The sequence below is a fragment of the Macrobrachium nipponense genome, chromosome 28 (assembly GCF_015104395.2).
Source record: "Macrobrachium nipponense isolate FS-2020 chromosome 28, ASM1510439v2, whole genome shotgun sequence".
NCBI lineage: Eukaryota > Metazoa > Arthropoda > Malacostraca > Decapoda > Palaemonidae > Macrobrachium > Macrobrachium nipponense.
The window spans coordinates 64,644,197-64,665,567 of record NC_087217.1 but is presented as its reverse complement, the minus strand read 5'-3'; the positions used below and the strand labels follow the sequence as shown (position 1 = coordinate 64,665,567).

The 21,371-nt window shown below is 38.6% G+C and overlaps 1 protein-coding gene across 1 annotated transcript; it reads left to right on the top strand.

Moving 5' to 3' along the window:
• The first annotated feature begins 11,317 nt into the window (after window positions 1-11,317).
• Window positions 11,318-16,561, top strand: LOC135201362 (uncharacterized). The gene is made up of 2 exons (XM_064230208.1): window positions 11,318-16,155; window positions 16,438-16,561. Exon 1 carries the CDS (start codon window positions 12,582-12,584, stop codon window positions 15,006-15,008), a length of 2,427 nt encoding a protein of 808 aa, XP_064086278.1. The 5' UTR covers window positions 11,318-12,581; the 3' UTR covers window positions 15,009-16,155; window positions 16,438-16,561.
• The last annotated feature ends 4,810 nt before the right edge of the window (window positions 16,562-21,371 follow it).

Sequence of the window (21,371 nt, the reverse complement as noted above, 5' to 3'; positions counted from 1 at the left end):
TAGATTTTCACATCACGTATCCGAGAGAGTATGCTGCTCAAAATAGACCTAGGTCCTAGGCTAACATAGTGCCAAAATCAGAAGTCAAATTTAGGCATGTTATATGTGTTATGCAAATTATTTTATTGAATCAAAGGAGAAAAATTTGCTAAATCACATTTTGCTATTAAAGAATGTTGTATTATTATTCGACAGTAGGTTAAGAACTGACGATACCCCAGTACAGTACGATACGTTGGTTCATGACTAGCAGCATCAAAGCCAACGTCCAAATACTTATGCAATTGCTGCCACGGATCCTTAGTTGAGAATACCATTAGAATTCGTGTCCTCGTGGTTGTATATTTTCAATACTTTGCAAAATAATTATATTTGACGTTGAATAAGTCTACTCAGTTCTAATGTAATTTATTTCAAGTAGAGCACCTTAAAAGGAAATATTATTTATTGTTACGTAAATAATCTGGCACCTGCATATGGCAATATTTCCATAACGAAACAAGGAATTAAGAAACTACGCCAATTCTTTGTTGGCCGTCTGTACATTGGAAAAAAAACCATAAGACACTCAGAAATGGATTCCGCACAATACTGAAAAGCTGAATATCCTATTACAATGGATTTCAAAAAACAAGAAAAAATACCTGACAGTGTGTGTGTGTGTGTGTGTATACATACATACATACATGTGCCTCACTAACTTGTCTCAATGCGTCCGGTTTTCTTATCTGTAAATTTTTTTCTTTATTTTCATATATATATATATAATATATATATATATATATATATATATATATATATCTATATATGTGTGTGTGTGTGTGTTTGTGTGTGTGTGTATATATATATATATATATATATATATATATATATGTATATATATATAAATATATATATATATAATATATATATATGTGCATATATGTGATATATATGTCAAAGAGAAAAAATAGTCATCTTATTCATAAAATAACTCAATTGGCCAACGTTTTCACAGAGAAACACACACAGGACTTAGTTTTAGAACAGATTGCAATTTGCCTAACCCTGAGCATTCCAAGATACGAAATCGTCCGGATATGTGTAAATAAAAAAAAAAAAATAAAAAAAGCTCTAAACACCAAGTTGTCTGTGGGGCTTTGCTCGGGAGGGTTCTTTTGTATGATTCAATGTTACATCAATGTTCAATGTGTTTGTATTCTAATTCTATCCATTAACTTTCTGTGACTTAACGTTTTCAGTATACTGTATATGAAAGTGTTTTAAGCGTAAACAGAGAAACTGTCTACCGCAAGCGTTCCTGTTAGGTAATCTGGTGGCTTCTCGCCCAGGGAGTTTTAAACAACGAAGATCCTGCATAACAATAAGCAACGGACGCATTGAGACAAGCTAATGAGGCACTGGAGTTGGGAGTAGTGTTTTTTTTTTTTTTTGTGTGGGGGGGGTTGGGGGGGGGGGGGATTTGGTTTACTGATAGTAGCACAAAAGGATCAGTTCTTAGAAAGACATGTTTATCACACTAGACTGTGATGACCTGTTGTTGGATATTAATGAAGTCTTAAGACTTCCATTCATCTGTTTATTGTCAGATGTGTGATAACATCATCACTCAGACTCTCTGCAGGCCCCTTGGAGTTTCGCTTTCGGATTCCACGTTGATCAGAAAGGTCTAAAATTTGAATAGCCTTATAATTAGAATAAAAATATCCAGCTATTTTTAAACATTGTATGTAGATCCAAGAGAGCTAATTCTCTCTTCTCTCTCTAACTATGCACGTAATATTGTTGCGATTGCCTTAGAAATTATTTTGAAAGTTTTAATGCGAATTTCTACAATGACGAGGTCTTAATTTGAAGTTATGCTGAAATATATATATATATATATATATCTATATATATATATATATATATATATATATATATATATCTATCTATATATATATATATATATATATATATATATCTAGCTATATATATATATATATATATATATATATATATATATGTATATATATGTATATATATATATATATATATGTATATATTTGCATGAAATCGTATTATACCCGTATATATACATAATACATACATACATACTTACATACATAATATATATATATAATATATATATATATATATATTCTTAATAATATGTAATTTATTGATTTATATATGCAAAGTTTTTCCCCCTTACCCATGAAATTTAAAAAACAACTTACAAAAGAACGGTGTATCCTTTCCCCCTCTTTTATAACATGTTCTAAGAAGGAATTTAGAATAATCCCTTCTTTTGTTTTCTTCGGATTTGATTTTGCTTCCCCTTTTTCGGAACCCCCCAATTTCCCTTCTGGTCCCTATGTTGATGGAGGTTGCTGCCCCATTGCCCTGCGGTGGATGTTCGGCGTTGGGGGGGTGTTCAAGAGCATCTATCCCTTCTCTGATTGGTCACCCATTCACGTAATGATCACACATACACACTGACCTAGTGTTTATATGTAGTGTTCTGCTTTGAAACACAATCACCTATGCATAAGTGTTTAATATGAATACACATAGAAGAAGGATAAAGGGTCACAAAATCAACAACTGCCTTGGGATAACACTAGTGTGAAACATAAGCGAGAGAGAGTGAGAGAGACAGAGAGAGAGAGGAGAGAGAGAGGAGAGAGAGAGTGCATGGTGGGGGTGGGTCGTCTGTCCTGTGAAATTGATATAAATGGAAAAGAGAGAAAAGAAATGCATGTAATTGTTCAGCGATTTCTTGAAGGTTCAAACAAAACAAAGGAAAGGGTCTTTTAATCTTTTTCGACCATTTTTCTCCAATGAATTTTATAACGGCGCAGTTTCTCCAAACCCAGTCACAGATCATTCCAAGAATCACTTTCCAACCTCACTCCTGCTGCTACGCCCCGACCCCAAAATATTGTCCCGCGTTTTGGCAAAACTGTTGGAAGAATCTAAATACATAAAGGACAGTAAAAAAAAAAAAAAAAGAAAATGAATAACAAGAGAGTATATCTTATATCTTATATATATATATAATATAAAAGTATATATATAAATATATATATATATATATATATATCTATATATATCTCAACACCACAAATCGCAATCAAAACAAGCCCGCTAGGAGAAACAGCTAAAACAAACCCCATTGGCAAATATTTAGCCCCTACCTTCACGTACACAAGTATTGCTGTATTTCTTTCTATGAACACAACAGTAACTACTCTAGCTAAAATCATAGTAGAGTAATGAAACAAAAACAATTGCGGTGAAAATGACCGATTCTTTAACTTTTTTCATGGGTTTTATTTATTTTAATCGTTATGCTTGTTGACCTACGCTGTGAATTGTGAACTTCCTCGTTAGGCCACTATGGAAGCATTCATGCACTAGTTTGGGCATAGTGGTGGTTGTATTCCCTATAAGACCACTATGTGGGTCCCATATCACCCATAGGGGGGGGGCACTATTGTGAGTTTTTTCCCTATCCCTTATAAGGTCACTATGTGGGTTGTATCCCTCATAAATATATATATATAATAATAATATATATATATAAATATATATATATATATATCTATATATGAATAATAATGCACATCGAACCAGTGATCCATTATATATCAATTCAAGCTAAAAAAACAAAATGTCCTTTAATAGAAACTAAATTCACTTTACCTACCCAAATGAGATATTTTTTCATATATGTACCGAAGGGAATTTTTTAAATTTTTGATAATCAATTTCGTCCCCCCATGGGATCGAACCAACCGTCCAAGTGGAACGGGGACAAATCAGGACAGTCAGTGGACGCTACTCCAATCACTCCAACAGAGATCGCTATAGTTCATAGCGATTAATTCTGACTTACAAATCACCCTCGATCCTGGATGCTTTCGTAATTGTAGAATCGATATGGAACCCCGTCTACCATGTTGGCCAATTCGAGCGTTTTGCAGGCAGCGTAGCCTTTTGTTATGAATAATTATCACATCGAACCCGTGATCCATTTATATATCAATTCAAGCTACAAAGTCCCTTTTAATATCTAATTCACTTTACCTCCCAAATGATATATTTTCCATATATGTACCGAAGGGGAATTTTTTAATTGATAATAATTTCGCCCCAATGCCCCCCATGGATCGAACCACCGTCCAATGGACGGGGACGAAATCAGGACAGATCAGTGACGCTATCCAATCAGCCAACAGAGACGCTATAAGTTCATATCGATTCTGACTTCACAAATCACCCTCGATCTGATGCTTCGTAATTAGAATTCGATATGGAACCCCTTCCCCGTCTACCATGTTGGCCAAGTTTCGAGCGTTTGACAGCACGTAGCCTTTTTGTTATGAATAATATCACATCGAACCGTGATCCATTTATATATCAATTCAAGCTACAAATGTCTTTATATACTCAAAATTCCTTTACCTCCCAAATGATATATTTCATATATGTACCGAATAAGGGGAATTTTTTTAATTGATAATAATTTCGTCCCCCCATGGGATCGAACCACCGTCCAAGTGGGACGGGGGACGAAATCAGGGACAGTCAGTGACGCTATCCAATCAGCCAACAGAGAGCGCTATAAGTTCATATCGATTCTGACCAGTACAATCACCCTCGATCTGGATGCTTTCGTAATTAGAATCGATATATAAATTGGATCACGGTTCGATGTGATAATTTATTATTTCATAAACAAAAGGCTACGTGCTGTCAAACGCTCGAATTGGCCAACATGGGTAGACGGGGTTCCATATCGATCTAATTACGAAAAGCATCCAGATCGAGGGTGATTTGTAAGGTCAGAATCGATATGAAACTTATAGCGTCTCTGTTGGCTGATGGATAGCGTCACTGACTGTTCCTGATTTCGTCCCCGTCCACTTGGACGGTGGTTCGATCCCATGGGGGGACGAAATTATTATCAATTAAAAAATTCCCCTTCGTACCTATATGAAAATATATCATTTGGGGGAGGTAAAGTGAATTTAGATATTAAAGGACATTGTAGCTTGAATTGATATATGGATCACGGTTCGATGTGATAATTATTCATAACAAAAGGCTACGTGCTGTCAAACGCTCGAATTGGCCAACATGGTAGACGGGGTTCCATATCGATTCTAATTACGAAAGCATCCAGATCGAGGGATTTGTAGGGGTCAGAATCGATATGAACTATAGAGTCTCTGTTGGCTGATTGGATAGCGTCACTGATGTCCTGATTTTCGTCCCCGTCCACTTGGACGGTGGTTCGATCCCATGGGGGGGGACGAAATTATTATCATTAAAAAATTCCCCTTCGGTACATATATGAAAATATATCATTTGGGAGGTAAAGGTGAATTTAGATATTAAAGGATTTAAAGTAGCAATTGAAAGATATATAGTATATATATATATATATATATATATATATATATATATATATATATATATATATATATGTATATATATATATATATATATATATATATATATATATATATATATATATAATATAACTCTACTGGTAATTTTACCAGAATCCATAGTAATTTGTAATATCCCACAATGCCCTCTTAATTTCTCAAATTATTTGCTCTTCTTTGGATACGCTTGTCACTACAAAGCCTTGAGATCCAACTTTCTAAGAAATATGAAGAAATTATGATGTCCGGGAGCGGGAAACAAACACGCGATGCCCTAATCACGACGAGGTTACCTTGCCGACCTGACCTTGAGAAGGATAAAAGTCTATTCCCCTCGTACATACATATAACTGTCGTTTTCAGATATATTTATAAGAGCTGGAATAGACCAATCCTCACCACGTAGTCTATTCCAGCTCTAATGAATATATTTGAAAACGAGGGGGAATAGACTTTTATCCTTCTCGTGGTCAGGTCAGCAAGGTGACCTTGTCGTAATTAAGGTGTCGTGGGTTCATTTTCTGCTACCGGACATCATGATTTCTTCATATTTCTTTGAAAATAGGATCTCAAGGCTTTGTAGTGACAAGTGTATCCAAGAAAGAGCAAAGAATTTGAGAAGTTAAGAGGACATTGTGGCTAAAACAATTGCCCATACACACATATATGTATATGTATGTATATGTGTGTGTGTATATATATATATATATATATATATATATATATATATATATATATATATATATATGCAAAATTATAGCCCCAGCATTGTCATTTAATCACCTGAAAAGTTACTAAAAAATAACCGAAATATTTAAAAAAAGTAAAGGTGGGGAGACGATGTCTCCATTTCAGGACTGAAATAATTTATTAACCAGCATCCTATCCTCACTCATTCTCTGACAGATCCCTCAAGGACAAAATAAGCATAAAGAATTTATCATGACACATATCATGTGCAAACCGGGTCGCATATTAAGTATGCGTGGCACTGGTTTTGTTCCTTCGCAATTTCTATATAAATGTTTAAAAAAATAATAAAAACAATAAAAAATGGAAACTTAGGTGAACGAAGGGCTGAATGACCACTTGCTCTTTGAGATCATTTTATAATGAACTTGCTCTTCACTTTATAATGAATTTTGCTCTTCTCTTAATGAGAACTTACTCTACTTTATAATGAACATACTCTTCACTATATAATGAACTTGAACTGCTTTATAATGAAGTCGCTCTTAAACTTTATAATGAACTTACTCCTCACTATATAATGAACTTGCTCTTTACTTTATAATGAACATACACTTCACTATATAATGAACTTCCTCTTTACTTAATGATGGACTTGCTCTTCACTTTGTAATGAACTTGCTTTTAGCTTTATAATGAACTCCCTCTTTACTTAAAGATGAACTTGCTGCACTTATAATGAACTTCCTCTTCACTTTATGATGAACTTACTGCACTTCATAATGAATTCGATCTTCACTTTGTAATGAACATGCACGTCTTCACTTTATCAAGAACTTGGAGTGAGCTGCTCCGGAATTGTTAAACCTTCCAGATTTCGCAAAAGCATCTTGGAGTGAAATTGCAAGCTCTACACCCTTCCTCACAGATTTACAAGGAACTTGGCAGTTGCTAATTTATTTGCCGACCACATGCGACTTTGCTGAACTTGTCTGATATGATCAGTAGCTGTACTGTATGTGTATGTGTGTGTACGTATATGTGTGTATATACATATATATATATATATATATATATATATATATATATATATATATATATATATATATATATATATATATATATATATATATATATATATATATATATATATATATATATATATATATATATATATATATATATATATATATATATATATATATATATATATATATATATGTAATGTGTGTGTATGATACTTTATTATGAATTATAATGACTGTATATAAGATTAAGAAAAAATATACAAAATACTATGAAGGGACATAATTATAGGAATGGAACTTAGTGACGTTTCCCTTGCAACAACCTGCAAAAAAAAAAAAAAAAAAAAAAAAAAAAAAAACAAAAAAAAAAAAAAAAAAAAAAAGGAATTCTTTAGACTTTCGTTGGGGCTGGCTTGGTCTCTCTCTCCCTCTCTCCTCTTCTTCTCTCTCTTCTCTCTCTCTCTCTCTCTCTCTCTCTATCTCTCTCTGTTTGTCTATATAATGAATGAAAACTTTCTCCAGCCAAGCATAATGATCGAAAACCCTGGAAACCTTTCTTTCTCTCTTCGGTACTTCGACTTCACTAATGTTTACTTGTCATGCAGATTTTCTGAATTCATTCGTCTTTTTTTCTTTTCTCGTCGGAGACATCTGAGTTATGGCAAAGACTATTTCCGGCATAAGATACGGAGTGTGTAATAAAACGCCACGAGAACCGCTCCTTCTTCTTTTGTTAAACAAACGAGGTTGAATCAGAATGAAGGCGCCGACTAACTAAGAGATAAGAACAGGAAAAAACTGTACAACGCTAAGAATGGGTAAATGAGGAAGGGGCGGCGTTAAGAAAGAAAGTAATATTGAGCAATGAATAATTAATGCTGAAGATGCAGCCGTTTCCGTTGATGTCATCTTCGGGAGCAGCTCACTCCAAGTTGAAAATGTCCTTGTTTCATTAACATGAATGAGAGGACGCCCCCCTACGGGAGATGCATTCATTGAAGTGGACGGAGAGCAAGTTCATTCATTATAAAGTGAAGACATGGATGTTCATTATAAAGTAAAGATTACATTCATTATAAAGTGCAGTAAGTTCATCATTAAGTGAAGAGGAAGTTCTTCATGAAGCTAAGAGCAAGTACAAACACGTGCGCATTATATGACACACACACACACACACACACACAAGTGCAGTAGTTTGTTTTTAAATTCCTTCTGGGTAGGTTGTCAACAGCCACTTGCTTGTTCTTTCAGTAAATGTTTTAGCAATTGTATTCTAAATGTTTTAATTTAATTATAATATGTAATTCGGATGTTATTTGTTTATTGATTGCCACGTTCGCTCGTTTACAGCCTAGAAAATGCAACTATGTGGAGTTGTGAAACGTCGGCATGTATTTTAATAAAATGCTTATGGATAGTGCCTTTCTTTCCCTGACCCGCCTTGGATTGTTCTTCGAGCAGTTGCTACGGAAATTGGAGTTTTATATATATATATATATATATATATATATATATATATATATATATATATATATATATATATATATATACTATATATATATATATATATATATATATATATATATATATATATATATATTTCTACGTTTATAGAACGCCTCGCCTTCCCAGCAGAGTTTTAGTGATATTAGTTATAAAAGAAGCAGCCATGCCTTCTCCTAAAGCAACTGATGTTGGGAGAGGGAGCATGTCGAAGGGAGGTATTTCCGGTCTGACGGAAGCTTAGGGTAAGAGAGGCAAGTCACAAGAGTAGCTAGGCTTCGAGATGGATTTTAGGGACTTCTACAATAAGACCTATTTTCCTTCCCAATTTGCTGGCGTTGTGTTTATCACTTTTCAGGCAGTGCCTGAGGCGATGTATGGAAGCCCCAAGTCATTAAGTGAGAACCAGTATCTCTCTCAGTCCTCTGCAGTCTGTGATCCAGGACAGATGTCCAGCCGGCCAGCCTCCCAGACTTAAGCCTATCGGCTCGGCGTACTGGCGGGCACGAACCCCAGACCTGAACGAAGTCAGGCCGCATTCTTCCACAACGATACACTGAATATTGCATCCAGGTACGTCTAAAAGTGTAAACTTCAACCCAGCACCTTTTACTACCATACGACTCTTGCTAATTTCATTTTCAAGTCTCATTTTTACCCCTTCTACATCAAAAGCCCTTTGTCCTCATCGGGCCACGTGCTTCCCTTTGTGACTTGTTAAAGACCAAGCTTTCAGTGCATACCTCAGTGAAACATTAGAGTTTCCTTCCCCCAATGTTAGAGAATTAATCAGCCTTAATCAAAGCAAGAAGTCATTTTTTCTTTTATCTTGTTTAATCTGGGATTCTTTTCCAGATTCCATGAGTCACGTGCCCAGTCTCTCTGCCCGCAAGTGTGCATTACCCAAGTTTATGAAACCAGCTTGAATTAATCCATTTGGAGCCAGCTATTATCCATTTGTGAGAGATATATAAGTCCCTTTCTCCAGGCCAGTAAGGGCCTTTTGTAAATAAATAGCTGTAAAGTAACGAGCTGAGTTTTCTGGCGACCTTTCCCTCTAAGAAATTATCAATAACTATCAGTTTACGGTAAGTTAAAGCAATTTCCTCTTGAAATCCCTCAATTATTTCCGTTTACGTATATAGCCTCTCTCAAGGCCCGGCGAATACGTAAAAGTTGCGAATCTTGCCAGTCTCCTGGCTTGTAAATCGAGTAAAAGTGACGACTGCTTGCCAGCAGCGAATCTGGGCTTGCTTAAAAAAAGCTTGTAAATCGCGTTATCCGTTGTAAAACGTAAACTGTAAATTATTTTACAAAAAGCAAATCAAGCACACTTGCAGGGAAAGAAGACAGACACTGACTCACGGTAAGGTATACCATTCTTTTAATATGATTATCTATAACCAATGTTAGCTTAAGGTACGTTTAAGTATTTTTATTGTTGAAGTGTTTAAAAGAGCGTAGGTAGAAATCTTATTATTGTAACGGCGAACGCGCCAGAGCTTTATTTTAGCGGCGAGCAAACAATTTGCCCCGCGAATTCTCTGTTACTTTGTGCTGTCCTCGTCGGACGAGACAGAGCACGTGTGTAGAATAGATGCCAGAAAGAACCAGATCAAACTAGGAAGTGCGTTGCCAGGGTTTATTGCTGTGTTGGAAAGCCTAGCTAGTTAGGAGTGTTTTACTAATAGTTACGGCAAAAGAAGTGTACAATTCTCTTGTCTGTAATGAGTTAGGGGAATTCATTTTAACTTAGTTTTCATTCCAAGTGTTGGTAACCGCTTCGCTCTCAGCTTAATTCAGCTTCGCGCAGGCGCTCTCTCAGGCCTGCCAGCCAACCTTCGGTTAACTCACAGCGGCAGCCATGTTTGTTATCTCTTTAAGCATTGTCTAAACAATTCAATTTAAGCAAAGTAACGTAAGTCTCGAAGTTTTAACGTAAATAATATTAATCTCGGTACTAGTATCTATCGTTCTGCCAGAGAAATTAACGTAATTCGCCTTGAATAAGAAACTAGAATTTCGTGTTGTAAATTGCCTCCGCGTTTACAGAGAATCAGCTGTTTTGAACGACTCGCTGCCCAGCTCGCTCACCGTGTTTCACCTCGCATCGCTCACTCACTCGCTGAGCGAAAGTTTCATTTCACTTCGTACTTAACGTAACCTCATTCACAAGTGTTTGCTAACATTTAATCTTAAAATCCTTACCGTCATTTCGCTTGTCACAAGGACCTAGTAATCTTACATAAAGTTAACGTAAATCTGAAAAGTAGAGTAAATCACAAGAATTGTTAACGTAAAACGCGTCTTTGTAAAATTCATATTGAAACGCAAATCATTTCATAAGTGCAAGCCGCTACTATTAGCGTAAAAATCGTTCAACGCGAGCGCGTTATCATTTTCATAAAACGTTATCCAAAGCAATTCTTTCATTTCACGTTAACGTAAGTAAATCATTTAATGCAAGTTGCGTCATATTAAACTAACATTAGTAGTTGAATTCAATATAAGGGAGTTCCTTCATATATCATTTTTCACCCTCTCCGAGAGAGAGAGAGAGAGAGAGAGAGAGAGAGAGAGAGAGAGAGGAGAGAGAGAGAGAGAGAGGAAGAGAGATCGTACCAGAACCCATTATTCACGAAGCCAAGAGTACTACATCTTACCATTAATTATAGCATGCAGAATTAACATTATTTTAGTCTCTTGTGTCTTCATTTACACAGCGTGATACGTACGCGCATGTGTCCATTGCAGTTTGCAAGCATTTATTTATTTCATTTATCGAGTACTTCAGCGAAGGACTGAGCATTTCTAAAATTTCCATTTCCATTACCTGTCGTTGCCCGAGTGGTCTTTTCATTTTCTTTAACACAAAAGACTTGCGTATACCGCAAGCACAACCCGCACAGTGTGCCACGCAAATTCATTACTTCCAGACAGGGAAGTCGTTACCAGTTTAGGACTGGCCACCACCAGTGCACGTCAGGTCTTACCATTTCACAGTGCCACTAATTCTTGACACTGTCCATCGACTGGCTGCTGAAGTACTCCCACCTTTTACTTTCTCTCCTCCACTATTACACTCTGCCACGAACAGAGTACCATTTCACTTCAGTATATTTAAGTATACTGCATGTAGTGTCCGGGACACACCAGCACGATACCAGTGCTCCAAGGAACGCCTCCTCATAAGTGCCATTGCACCTGTACAGGCCGTACAGGTAGCCATTAAACCTGCATGTCCGTCCTTACGGAACGCCCAATTCATTAGTGTGTCCGTGTACAAGGGTCAGTGATCCTTCGGAACACTCAACAAGGGAACGCCTCCCGAAGTGCCGCAATACCAGCCCTAAGTGCAGTCAAACCTGCGTGTCCGTCCTTACGGAACGCCCAATTCATTAATGTCCATGTACGAGGATCAGTGATCCTTCGGACCAATCAAGGGAACGCCTCCCGAAGTGCCGCAATACCAGCACTACTAGTGCTGTCCAAAAGGAACGCCTCCTGAAGTGCCATCGCACCTGTACAAACGTACAGGTAGCCCTATACCTGCGTGTCCGTCCTACGGAACGCCCATTCATTAGAGTATCCACCATTTTGGATCACTCAACCAAGGAACGCCTTCGAAAGTGCCGCACCTGTATTGGACCTACAGGTAGCCCATTCCAACGTCTCCCAAGTTGGGAACGCCCGTAAGTGTGACGTACGCCGCACACTTCATTCGATTTTTTCACCTCATCAGAAGGTGCCATTCACAAAGTGCCACCGAGCACCCAGTCTTTTCAGACTTTTCCTTACCATTATCGCAGAACCCATTTCCAAGTGAGTGCCACTTTCCACAGTAGGCACTCCCATTCCATCCATTACCCTTCCTGGCCATTATTATCATTTTCATCTGAGCCTCTACTGCAGCCTATGGGAAATGTCTTCCCCTGCTTCCCGTGACTTCTTTGCCAGAGAGCTAGAGAAGCTCGGAGCCCTCATAACTCTGGGCAAGGAGGCTGGTTACACTGGACCAGCACTTGACCAGTGGATAAAGGCGCAGCAGGCTGCTGCGCGCCTGCAAGAAAAGGAAGCCAGAGAAGCAGAGAGAAAGGAAAGAGAAGAAGAGAGAAAGCATGAGCTAGCTCTCCGAGATGACGAAATCTCTCTGCTAGTTTCTAAGCCCCAGACCATGAGCTGGACTCCCGGTAAGAGGTGGTTGCGGAGGTTCTGCACCACTTGTTGTGTGCGTGGGCATGCTGTGGATTCCGACCAGTACCCAAGTCGGTCTCTACCTTGGGAGGAGAGCTTCCAGGGTGAACTTCTCCAAGGCTACCATGTAGCCCTGCCTGATGAACGGTCTCCTACGGCCTATCAGTGGGTACAAGTCATGGCCGACACCGAAGCCCAGGTCTCCCTTATTTCCAGAAAGGCATTGCCTAGGGGTGCCAAAATCCAGACGAACGAAGAAATTCAGTTTGAATGGATTGACGGTAACCTCTATTCTGTTCCTTCGGTCCTTCTGAATGTAGACATGCCCTTTCTGGACCAGGAGACCAGGGAAACCACATTGTGCCGCCTGGGCGTAGTTGACCAATTTCATGATGTTTATCAGGTGATATTGGGCCGAGATCTACTTAAGCCGTATCTCCCCTGGACGCAGCTCCCACTACCAGATGCACCGGATCCCTGCAGCATGCCTCATAATCAAACCTCAATTTTAGATTCAGAGGCTAGTGCCTCCGATGTCCCAGACATCCCTTTTATTTGTGAACCTGGCCCTGACCCAGTGTCAGAGCCAGACGTTTCTTCCGCATCATCTCAGCCTCTTACCATTTTACCGCCTACCTCCTCCACTTTGGAAGAGGTAAGCCCACCAGTTAACCCCGGACTTGTTTCCGAGGGTGATTCAACGGAGGATTCCTTAACCTCCCTACCTCAAATCACTGCCAGAGAGGACTTTTCACCTGTGCCAGAGCACACTGCCAGCCTTGGTGACTCCACAGATTCGCAACCTGTGGGGCCATCTCGGCCTTACCGTCCAGTGCCACGGAAGAGGTTCTGGAACACGTTCTGCCGAGACTGTGGCCGCAAGGGTCACATGTCTGCCAACTACGGAGGGTGCGCGAACCACAATATTCCTGCCATCGCAATGGCCGTCACCAATCCTTCTTCACTAGGACCCCCAGCTAAGGGCCCTATAACAGTCGCACCCCTCCAAAGCCATTATCCGCCAAGCCACGTCAGAGCCTACGACGACTCTGGCGCTCAAATCTCCCTAATACGGGAAGATCGAATCCCCCGAGGGGCAAACGTCGATAGATGTCACTTAATAACCATTGAAGGTATCAACCATATCAAGCTGATCCTTCCGACCGTCCAATTGAGGGTCACCAGACCTCACTTCTCCAGAGTTTGTACCCTTGCAGTTGCAAGCTACATTCCAGGAGGTTACGACCTCCTCCTAGGGCAAGACATGAAGTCTCCCTCGCATTCCAAAAAGCCTAGGGGTCCTAACTCCACGTCAAATCACTCCAAAGCAAGGAGTCATCGAAATTCTACTTCCTCCAGGAAGTACGTCCACCAACAGTCTCCCCCGTTACCAAGGAGGGAGATTGACCATTCACAGTTCCGTTGCAAAACCTGCAACGTAATAGGGCACTCCACGAATTGGTCTAGGTGCCCTAGCCGACTTCCAGCAGCGGACACTGTCCATTTTCCACAAGGCTTAGCCTTCAACAAGAAACAGGAGCCTCTGTCTCCCATTTCCAAGGGCACGCTGAGAGGTATTGCACCTCCGGTACCCGCCACAGGTCCAGTCGACCTCAACTCTCTGCCAGTGCCACTTGGCAGCACTGAGCAGTGCCAAGCTCCGTCCAGCCTGGACGTAGAGCCACCACAGAACTTGACTTCTGCGCCTGGCCCCGAGCTCGCGCCGGCGCCTAACCTTATCAAGGATCCTCCTACAGGAGATCCTCCAACAGGCATGGAGCTTACCGCAGCCCATGGCCAATCCAAAGTCCATGAGTCTTCTTCACCCTCACCACTGTCGCCCGAGGATGAACCTCCGGCAGACCTAACCTTCATACCTCCTCTGGAAAACCAGGAACTGCCCGACCAGGAGTCAGCCTGGAGTTTTCCCCTTACGACGGCTGTCGCAGCAGCCGGAGTGAGGGCCTCCCCTGCAGTAGGTTCCACCTCTACGACGGTTGCTGCAGATACCGAAGTAGGGTGTTCTCCTGAAATCCCTCAGGCTACCACTGCCTCTGCTCCTGCCGGCGTTTCTGGCCTTTCCCCAGAGTCGGTGCCTCCGTCTACTCCTAGGACTAGTATAGCCAGGTCCTGGAGGAATAAGAAGAAGAAGTAGAAGGGACGTAGCAAATCATTAACACACTAACCAAAGAGCCACATGCTCTCCTTGACACCTGTGCCCGAGGTACAGTGTCGCATTCAATTGCAGAGTGATCCTGGCACCTACCCAGAGAAGGTAGCCAGCCTGATCTCTGCCAGTAGAACTAACCCTCTAACCCCTAGAAATGGTGATACTAACCCTCACTTAAATATAATTACCTCATTACATTTCCATCCTGGTAATGCACTAACCACTCATCATCCTCACGCTTCATTACCTCACCTCATGTATTTTAACAATTCCGGCGACACATTACTGCTGTGCGTACCACACTCTGGAATGACTGCGTCTCCCTTTAACTGTATTGAGTAGGTTAGGCTAATGATTTAGTACCAGGGCATTAGGTTAGTAGCAAGTAGAATTTTCAAGTAACCTTATCTAGGGGTAGAGTAGACTGTCGTCACAGACAACCCGTAGTTATTACTTAGGCTAGATTACATCACTACATTAAGTTAGTACACTTAGCATCTTTGCCTATAAGTTAGGTAGGCCATTGTAGTCAGCCGTATCGCTGCTCTAAAAACTTCAGGTTAGAGTAGGAGAACTGGGTAGTCGAGGCGATCAACTTATTTAAGCCAAGACCTTCACGCCCGAAAGGGAGTGAATGCCTTCTTAACAGGGGGAGCTGCTGCGTTTATAGAACGCCTCGCCTTCCCAGCAGAGTTTTAGTGATATTAGTTATAAAAGAAGCAGCCATGCCTTCTCCTAAAGCAACTGATGTTGGGAGAGGGAGCATGTCGAAGGGAGGTATTTCCGGTCTGACGGAAGCTTAGGGTAAGAGAGGCAAGTCACAAGAGTAGCTAGGCTTCGAGATGGATTTTAGGGACTTCTACAATAAGACCTATTTTCCTTCCCAATTTGCTGGCGTTGTGTTTATCACTTTTCAGGCAGTGCCCGAGGCGATGTATGGAAGCCCCAAGTCATTAAGTGAGAACCAGTATCTCTCTCAGTCCTCTGCAGTCTGTGATCCAGGACAGATGTCCAGCCGGCCAGCCTCCCAGACTTAAGCCTATCGGCTCGGCGTACTGGCGGGCACGAACCCCAGACCTGAACGAAGTCAGGCCGCATTCTTCCACAACGATACACTGAATATTGCATCCAGGTACGTCTAAAAGTGTAAACTTCAACCCAGCACCTTTTACTACCATACGACTCTTGCTAATTTCATTTTCAAGTCTCATTTTTACCCCTTCTACATCAAAAGCCCTTTGTCCTCATCGGGCCACGTGCTTCCCTTTGTGACTTGTTAAAGACCAAGCTTTCAGTGCATACCTCATTGAAACATTAGAGTTTCCTTCCCCCAATGTTAGAGAATTAATCAGCCTTAATCAAAGCAAGAAGTCATTTTTTTCTTTTATCTTGTTTAATCTGGGATTCTTTTCAGATTCCATGAGTCACGTGCCCAGTCTCTCTGCCCGCAAGTGTGCATTACCCAAGTTTATGAAACCAGCTTGAATTAATCCATTTGGAGCCAGCTATTATCCATTTGTGAGAGATATATAAGTCCCTTTGTACTCCAAGGCCAGTAAGGGCCTTTTGTAAATAAATAGCTGTAAAGTAACGAGCTGAGTTTTCTGGCGACCTTTCCCTCTAAGAAATTATCAATAACTATCAGTTTACGGTAAGTTAAAGCAATTTCCTCTTGAAATCCCTCAATTATTTCCGTTAACGTATATAGCCTCTCTCAAGGCCCGGCAAATACGTAAATATATATATATATGTATATATTATATATATATATATATATATATATATATATAGTATATATAATATATATAAGTACAGACGGGCAACGAAGAATTGGCATAGTTTCTTAATTCATTATTTGTTATGGAAATATTGCCATAAGCAGGTGCCAGATTATTTACTTAACATTAAATAACATTTCCTTTCAAAGGTGCTATACTTGAAATAAATTACATTAGGACTGATTAGACTTGTTTAACGTATTAAAGATAATTATTTTGCAAAGTAAGGAAAATATATACCGATGGGTCCACGATTTCTAAATTTACCGAAGATTTTGAAGTTGGCTTTGCTGCCGCTCGAGCCTTGACTCAGCATATCGTACTGCACTGGGGTGTTGTCATTTCGTCTCTTACAGCCGATAAATAATGCATCAAGGCGTTAACATTCTTTGAAAACGATGTTTAGTTAAACTAATTTTGTCCTTTGATCAATAAAATAATTTGCATGACACATTTGATGGGCCTAAATTGGACTTCTGATTTTCCCACATGATTAGCCTAGGTCTATTTTCAGCAGCATACTCTCTCGGATACGTAATATTAATGAATATTTAAACAGACAATATATATATATATATATATATATATACATATATATATATATATATATATCTATATATAATATAAATATCTATATATATATTATATATATATATATATATATATATATATATATATATATTTACATATAATATATATATATATATATATATATATATATATATATATATACTATATATATATATATATATATATATATATATATATATATATATATATATATATATACTGCTTTATTTGACTATTCCCGTTATTCTTGTTTTATCACCCATGTTCGCCTTTCTTGTTATCCTTTTCATAATTGCTTAACATAATTAACTCAGACCTAGCTATTCAAAGTCAAAAAGCAATCATAAGAAAATCAAACGAATATAATTCAGTCTTCTTTTTTATCGAATTCCTTGCATATCATCCTGTTTCATTTGGACACCTTGGAAAGCTGTGGGAGTCAAAACTGACGAATACATTAAGAAAGGCTTACTTTCCTTAAAGCTTTCTTAGGTTGATCTTTCAGTAGCTATTGATTTCTTCTAAATAGAAATTAATTGAAATTAGTTTCACATGTATACCTACTAGACCTACTACCATAAGCATATTATAAGTAGCTGAAAGGATAAGAAATATGAAAGGTGACGTTCTCGTTTAAGTCTATTTCATATGTTTTTTGTTGTTTTTTTCAAGAAAAACCTACTGCTTTAATCAAGGGTTGCTCTTTGACGGCTACGGGGTGTAACACGAGTGTATGCACATAGTTTGTGGAATGAAAGATAAAGTTTCTTTGAACAGAAAATATTCTATAAACATGCATTTTAAGGCGTCCGTTGTGGGTGCGGGGAATTTTAAAATAACCGTTATCTTTAGTGAAGCTTTCACGAGATGGAGTTCGTTGTGAGAAGTCGGATCTAGTCGCCTGAGATGTAGAAGAGGGCGGAGGTGGCGTATAGGAGTGATGGAAGGATTAGGCCGATGTTAATAAAGTATCTCCCAATAAAATGTATTCTTTAGGTTTTGAAGAAAAAATGCATGCATCATTGAAACCGTTTCCCTCCCTATCCGTGGTATTCACTGCCCCGATAAAAAACAAAACAAAAAGAGTAAGCCTAACTGAATCTCTCATCCATCAAAGATAAGTTTGCTTATTCATTAGACTTATTCATTAGACAACTATCAAAGACTTCCAAGTGTAGATTTAAAAATCTCTTCCTCTCCATCTAAAGTATTCATCAGACACCAGTCATAAGCGTAGAGCTAGTTATGATTCCTGGTTCAGCAATGTTGTGACGAGGCACTAGAATTCAAAGTTCACAAATGATGTTGCTCAGCAACATTTACACTACTGTATTGTCTTGCTCTCATGTGGTGCTTCGAGGTATTCCACATCTAGGCCCATGTTCTAAATTTTGCCGTTCTTTAAACAATTTTATTCATCTATGTATGATTCTCTCCGGTTCATTAAGCTTTCTTGATATCTCTCCAACAGGAACTTGCACCGAATGCAGTACAATAATTCTCTCGCTCATCGAGGGATGTTTCTTAGACCGATAAATGACACATTGACATTAGATTCCCATGCACATAACATCAAAAGCAATAGAGTGAGGTCGCCTGGTTCACACTGTTAAGATATCGTTTTTTTTTTTATAGCATTTTGTGAGATTCCAGTGTCTTCTGTAAAATTTAACAAATGGAGTAGTTCAATTACCTTCAACTTAATATTGAAATGATAATTTAAGGACTATGTTTATGCGATACTACAAGTGATAGGTGTCTCCTATCTATTTGGTAATGTATATCTATGGTTGTGATATGACGTTTTTTATCAATTCATTTCGCTCACGTCAATTTTGCTATATGGAAAAATAGTGTTACACAATAACCTAACATAATGTTCTAAAGATATCAGTGACTGTTTTTAACGTCATTACAAATGATTTCTTCCATCTTTGAAAAGAAAAATAGATAAATAAGGCATGAATCGTGCGTCAGGCAGGTGAACGAAAAATTATGAAACTCTGCCACGAGTTTTTTGGCCGACTACCTATATATATATATATATATATATATATATATATATATTATATATATATATATATATATATATATATATATATATATATGTGTGTGTGTGTGTGCAGCAGCATTTCGCTTGCAATCACATCATATAATTAATTATTTTTCTAAGTTTTTTTATTGAAGCCCTTACATCCCAGATAAGTGTATTATATTATTATATGCATACCTGGAAAGACAAGTTACTTACATGAAACATGTAAAAGGGGTGAATAAAAAAGTAATATTGTTTGATTTGAATGTAACCATTTATGACCATTAATGGTTCATATTAATATAAACCATGCCCGGAACTTGAGCTGTCAGGCAGAATGATATAGTTACCAATTAGTGACCAGCTGTAATTTCAGAGTTCATAAGTGAAACGCGGGATAATCAGGTGAATCGCAATTTTCTTCTGTGGCTAGAAATTGGATATTTAATCCCAGATACTCTAACTTTAGACAAGTATATAGGCTCATTATTGCCTTCTTTTCTCAAGAAACAGACAATGTGCTGTATCTGTCTACAGAATAAGGCACTTTCACAGTTTCAAACGACATACACATATGAAACAGAGACTGGATATCTGGACTCATACTTACTGTAGACTCTTGAAGACTCGATGGAGACGATTACTTTTCTCTCTTGCGAGTAATGTCTATTCATTTTAAAGAAATTCATCCTTCAAAAGACATCTATAAATTGCATTTGTCACCGAGCCAGAATTCAAACTTATTGTCATTGTAACCAAGGGTGAGAACGGCAAGTCTTCTCTACTAAAGATCAACCATATTAATTAATAAATGGGAATATGGTGAGACAGACGGTTGGAATTCGTTTCCAAGGGGTATTTAAGCGAGGTAACAAAGGTGGAAGCGTCTCAGCGGCGTGGTTGGTATGGTATTAGCGTCCCATCTCGGTGATCGCGGGTTCGATTCTCGGCCATTCCATTGAGGAGTGAGAGATGTGTATTTCTGATGATAGAAGTTCTCTCTCGACGTGGTTCGGAAGTCAAGTAAAGCCGTTGGTCCCGTTGCTGAATAACCACCGTTTCCATGCTACGTAAAAGCACCATACAAACAATACCAAAGGTGGTACTCCTTGTTTACCTCCGAAAGAGATTATAGGCGTCATGATTGTTTGCAACATAAAGAGGTACGACAGCTGGTGCCTAAGCAGTTATTGTCTTATGTAGCTGACGATGAAGGAACTCTGTCAGTGGTCAAGAAGAATCCCACCACGTTTGAATAAATGGTATTTGGTCCTCCATCGATATATTTCATAAGAGGGAAGAGATTCGAGGGTCGGACATGTTTGTTTATAGACGATGAAGGAACTCTGTCAGTGTTCAAGAAGAATCCCACCACGTTTGAATAAATGGTATTTGGTCATCCATCGATATATTTCATAAAAGGGAAAAGATTCGAGGGCCGGAGATGTTTGTTTATACTTCATCCATTTTATCTTATGGGTTGAAGTATGGTCACAGGCGAGTCGACTACTTGCTCTTCCTCATTTTAAATTAAAAAAAGAATATAAGGATAGTCTTCGGACTTCACACGAAATTCCAAGTTCTGAAATTACAAAATGATCGTACGAGCTAAATTTGCTTTACTGTTATGTTCTTTAGAGAGAGAGCCTGTATTTCTTTTGTTAATTTTACTCAGAAACAAAACAAAACTAATATTATGACTCTGTACAAGGAGCTTTGACTATCTACGATAAAAGAAATAGTTCATTGCACCTTAAATGACAGAAAAACCTTGAAACAAGATGTGGCAACGCAGACACCATGTTTCCCCGTATTATGGTTGATTTGTTTATATGGTGTTTTTTTTACGATGCATGGAACCAGTGGTTATTCAGCAACGGGACCAACGGCTTTACGTGACTTCCGAACCACGTCGAGAGTGAACTTCTATCACCAGAAATACACATCTCTCACTCCTCAATGGAA